Raw genomic sequence first — 5751 nt, forward strand, 5'->3', positions numbered from 1 at the left:
ATTATACAAAAGTCTCAAATTAGGTTGTGCTTTGATCTCATAATTCCATATTTGCTGACCGTTAGATCAAGATCAAACAGTGACATTTGAAGCACAAATTATCTAATAATCACCGAGGTGATAAGGTATAATAGACTATAGAAACATGTCAATGCCACGGGGCCTACTATAAGGTGAATGATAATATTATATCTTCAATCATAAGGCTACTAAAAACTCTTACATGTTGAAAGGTCAACAAATGTTGAGTACAAGTTGTATGAAAGTGAGATTTTGATGAGTGTGTACTTAGTAAGTTATAACCAATAAGATTAAGTTGACTTATCTAGAGTTAGCTGTAACTAAAAGTGTGCTTGTGATTCTTTGATGATAATTGTTTTTTGATCCATTTTTGTAAGTTCATAAATCATCTGATCAAGTCCTCACTGTAACCATGTCTATATATACAAGTTTTCTATAAGCAAGTCTACCTAAAAAAGTAAAAATAATTAAACGCATAACAGAAAGTAAAAAAGTAAAAATAATTATTCACATCAATATCCTAAGGAAGTTAAAAGCAATTACATGTAAACAGTTTTTCAGGATTGAAACAAATAACAGAAAAATTACACATGATACATTAGCATTAATGTTTAAATATATACAATTATTCACAGACAAAGACATTATATATATATATGTATATATATAGACCAGACAGCAACCAGCTATATCCAAATCCTAGACTGTCTGTACAATTGAAGAGTTCAGGACCTGCAACAAAATAAAATTAAGTTGTCAATTTTATGCCTTGGTAAAATTGTCATATAAAATTAATTTCATACCTTTTCTTCATGTTTTTACCAGCCCTATGTTGATTAAGTCTGTCCCTCCACAATGCTGGAATTGCATCAGAAACATGAGAGGTGAAAGTAACAAGATCAGAGAAGTACAATTTATATTCTAGTCCACACAAGAAATGTTGAATTTGCATAAAAATAATTGATTTTATTCAAATTATTCTCGTAACAAGACCCTCTCATGTTGGAGAGTAACATGACAGAATCCCCATCCAAGAGGAAAAATAACAAGTTGATAGCTCTGACCAATAATAGCAAAAACATCAAACTATACCTATAACTAGGCCAATGAACAAAATCACTGGTCTATTCGCAGTTACTATCATCATCGATCAAAACATAAAATCATAATCAGTAAATGATTGAAATAATCAGAAGACCGTAATTACCGGCATCATCATAACGCTCTTCATCAACAGCTTTCAACATGTTGTTCAAAAGATTAAATTCATCGGTTTCAGCACAAGGTTGACCATTTGGCCTGCAATGTCACTTGTGGTTAAGAGGCATATTTCAGGAAGCAAAGGAGTAATATTGCAAACAAGTCAGTTGCATTGCCTTATGACTATAAGGTATTTCACAAACATACTTGTCCATTTCAGTAAATAATCGACCATCAAAACTAGGGATCTGCGTTGGCAATTTGCCTGATTCAATTACTCTCATTCCATCACTGGACGCCAAGTACTTGTTGACTTGTATTGGCACCTGCGTCATCCGTAAAATAGTAAAATGCTTGATCAACTATTTTAACAAGTAGAACTAAGGATTTTCCATCCAGTATTACAGGGAAAAAAATCAAGCCGCAATGTATGGCAAAATTGATTAACTGTCAAGCCAAGCCGTAGGAGAATGCAATATGCACAAGTGATGATGTATTCAAATGTATGAATTTTCAAATACTACCTTGCATCTTACTGCAATATTGATAGCATCAGAAGGTCGAAGGTCAAAGCTCCTACACTCTGCCTCATTTCCAACCTATACCAAATATAACTAGATGTGAATGTTGCAGGTTTATATCATATTTTTAGGGGTGGGAGGGAGGATAAGGAGTACAAAGTAAATGCCTTGGTAAGATACAACTGAGCAAAATATGCCTCATCGACTCTCCTAGTAACTCTGACAAGTTTGACCTGCAAAAGCAAGGAATGACATGATGGAAAGACCAAAATAAAAATAGGATTAGAAATAAGAGTATAAAAAGAAACGCAATCATACTTGGTAACCCATTTTGCCGATCATCTCCATCACTACTTCATATAATGTAGGCCTAGCCTGACACAGCAACCAAATAGTGAGAATCAACGTGGCTAAATTACATAGAACCAGAATCTTTCTGGGTCAAACAATTGATTGTTATATATCTCGGAAGAATGAGGAAAAGAAGTCTTGACAAACATGTGACGGTGACATAGTGAAATTCAACTGACAAAATAGACATACAATTGAAACATTGCGTACTGCTGCCAGTAGTAAGACGCTTGGCATCTCCACTGCAAATAAAGACATTCCAAAAAATTACAATGGTAAAGATATATAATAATCAAAATCAAATCCAAAGAACTAAACTTCTATGATTAAACACATATAGGGTGTGAGAAAGACATACAAACAATTATAGGTAGAAGTAAGTCAGACCCATCTTCCATTTTCAAAACCATAGCAGGATGTGGTGAATAATCAGGAAGATGACCTCCCTGAGGATTGTTATGGACACATCTCAAGTGTTTTCCATCCCTCATTTTGATTATGAAACCATCTGCTCCACTCTTCACCTCAACTAGTCAACAAAATCACAGAACAATCACATACAGAAAATCCTAACGACGAACCTCATGCAAAAATGCTAGTAAACAAAATACTAAACTATAATATCAGCATATTGTCATATCGATCATACTTGAATTAACATGTAGTAGCTAAACATACCGGCTTCAATCACACTTGAACTAACATAATCTTCATCTTTTTCATTGAAACTTTCTGCCATACTTCCACCATCATTCGAGGGTGAATTTAAACTACAATGCACTACTGTCTTGCTCTTCCGCGTGTTTATGTGGTAAGAAAGGAAACTCCTCTTAAATTCCTTGAGTCCCCAAAACTCAGTTTTAACACATCTAACATTCATTGGTCCAATCAGAGGAAGGGTACAGAACCCTGCAACTTTAGGATGAATAGAGGGACACGCAACTGGTCCTTTCAGAGAAGCCATTCTCAAAACCTACAAACACCAAAAGAAAATAAGCATGTCCACATTATTTATCTTGGAATAAATAAATAAATAACTCATTTGCGCAAGAATAACTCCACAGAATTCATCAATGACAAAAAAATTAACATTTCATTTATGCACACAAATTGGTTGAAAGCTTAACAATATTTCATGACAAGTCCGTACTTGCACTTATACTATCTAAAATGGGCATGTTTGGATTGACTTATTTAAGCTTATCTACCGGCATAAACACTTCTGAGATTGTTTGGGGGAGCTTGTGAAAACGACTTATGACACGTTCACAAGCTGTTTTCAACTTATTTTCATAAGTTCTCCAGGATAGGTTATGAAAACAACTTATAGCTTATATGAAAACAATTTGACTTTATTTTACCTTTTATTATGGAAATAGATTATATAATAAATAAGCCACAAATTAAGCACTTATTAAGCAACTTTATCATATATAATCAACAAATAAAGTTGTGTTATCCAAACAAGGTCCAAGTCAAATAAAAAATCAGACTATTTAAATTAGTTCTGGCATTGAATTAAAGAATTCCTAATTTTGTTGCATCTAATTCTAATCTAGATGAATCCATGAAATATAATACTATAAAACTTGTTTACAGTTGGTAAAATCATAGATTAATAAATCAAAGTGATGAAGGAAATAAAAAAACACAAAATTATAAAGAATTGAAACATGGATGCATGAGATGTTAGTAAAATTAAATAAATTGATTGAGATAATAATAAGTGAATAATTTTTGTTGATACCTTTTTTATTTTGTGAGATTAATAGAGAGAGTTAATGATTATTATGAATGAAGGTTGGAATAGAAGAAGCTAGTTCTGGTTCTGGAACCGATGATGATCATTCAGCGCAACAGAACAAGTTTGGATTATGTTTATGTTCTTTCCTTTCCCACGTAACCGGTTTTACCGCGGGTCAAGTTTAGTGGATGAGATAAGACAATAAATGGAACTTCTGTTGTGTTTGTGGGTGGGACCCGATCACTCATTTTGTTAAATTATCAATAAAAATAAATTCAACAAAAATAATATACAAACATTGTCCAACCTTTCAAAGATACAAACATTGTCCAAGTAAGGAATCAAACGAAAGAGAGATTGTTAAAAATTTAACGTTATCACAAATGCCACAATTCCTTCTATCACAAAAATCAATAAATATTAACCTATTTTTTGGGTGGCATTTCACACGGGAAATGAAAGTTGGATTCAATGATTAGATTAAAGTGTGGGAAAGTTGGATTCAATGATTAGATTAAATGAAGAATATATTCTTAACATGCTTTCTCAACACTAGATTTTTCTTCACACTATCTTCCAATAATTTAAAAATTCCGAAAATTAATTTTCAGAAATTAAAAAAATTGAAAAAAATTCACATAATTTTTTTAAAAAAATTATGTAATTCATTTATTGAATGTTAGAATTTTTTTTTGAAAAAATGAAAAAAAAAATTCCAGAATTTTATTTCAAAAACCTTATTTTCCAGAATTTTATTTTCTTAGAAAAATAAAAAACTTCAATTTCAAAATATTTTTTTTAGGATTTTTAATTTATTTTTCAGAATATCTTATTTTATTATGAAATTAAAAAATATATTCTTTTTAGAAAAATAAAAACTTATCTTAGTTTCCAAAATTTTATTTTTATTAAAATATTTTATTTTTCAAAAAAAAAAAAATCTAACATTCAATAAATGAATTACAGAATTTAAAAAATATATATTTGAATTTTTTTTATATTTTTTTAATTTCTGAAAATTAATTTTCAGAATTTTTAAATTGTTGGAAGATAGTGTGAAGAAAAATCTAGTGTTTAGAGAACATGTTAAGAATATGTTCTTCACTTAATCTAATCATTGAATCCAATTTCCCATGATGGGAAAGGATTAACCTTTCCCATGTGAACACACACCTATTTTTTGTACTAAAATATATGTCATTTGAGCATATTGCACATGAATTAAGATTTGTATGTAATTTTGTAGGATAAAGAGAAATTATGCTAACTTTACAAAATTATTTTTAACTTAAAATAAATCGACAGAAAATTATTCTTTTGAAGAAGCTAAATTAGTCCACCTAAATTGGTATCAAAGAGAATCGAACCTGAGACTTCGAGGAGGAGCACACTCTCATGTCCCAGGTCAATACCACTGGGTCAATCAAAGTAGGTTTGACAGAAAATTATTAGAAAGTGGAAAGGTAATGTTAACCGGTACTCCGGGGTTACTAGTTAAGAAACAAATATAGTATGTATTGCATTGAAAATTATGTTGTCAATTCCTTAAAAGTCAATAAAGTGTCCTTTTTAATTTAAAACATTCTATTTATGGTTTTCTTAATTAGTGCCTCGGGAGGACCGGTTAACATGACCCATTAAATTATTGGACTTGGATAATTATTGAGTCCCACTAAAATATGAATTGTTTGAGAAAATTAAAAAAACTTCTTTTTTATAGGAATTAGAAAATTAAAACAGAAAATATATAAAAAAGAGAAATTAGAAAATATTAAAAAAAAAAAGTAATAATATTGCAAAATGATTTATTGATATCGTAAAATGATATAAAATAAGATAGATATTTTTAGTTAGAATAATGTCTATTGTGAGAACAAGGGAGTAGTATTTAATTATATCATATTAGCGCAAAAA

At 30.4% G+C, this 5751-nt stretch overlaps 1 protein-coding gene across 1 annotated transcript; it reads right to left on the reverse strand.

Annotated features, from left to right (window-relative positions):
- Positions 1-524: 524 nt before the first annotated feature.
- Positions 525-4023, reverse strand: LOC25482175 (bifunctional nuclease 1). Its single transcript, XM_024775404.2, has 11 exons — positions 3841-4023; positions 2772-3066; positions 2452-2622; positions 2286-2335; positions 2061-2117; positions 1910-1975; positions 1746-1820; positions 1429-1547; positions 1229-1320; positions 825-879; positions 525-753 (listed from the first exon to the last, which is right to left on the reverse strand). The coding sequence occupies exons 2-11, from the start codon at positions 3055-3057 to the stop codon at positions 747-749; spliced, it is 978 nt and encodes a 325-aa protein (XP_024631172.1). The 5' UTR covers positions 3058-3066; positions 3841-4023; the 3' UTR covers positions 525-746.
- Positions 4024-5751: the final 1728 nt, after the last annotated feature.

The sequence above is a fragment of the Medicago truncatula genome, chromosome 1 (assembly GCF_003473485.1).
Source record: "Medicago truncatula cultivar Jemalong A17 chromosome 1, MtrunA17r5.0-ANR, whole genome shotgun sequence".
Classification (NCBI taxonomy): domain Eukaryota; kingdom Viridiplantae; phylum Streptophyta; class Magnoliopsida; order Fabales; family Fabaceae; genus Medicago; species Medicago truncatula.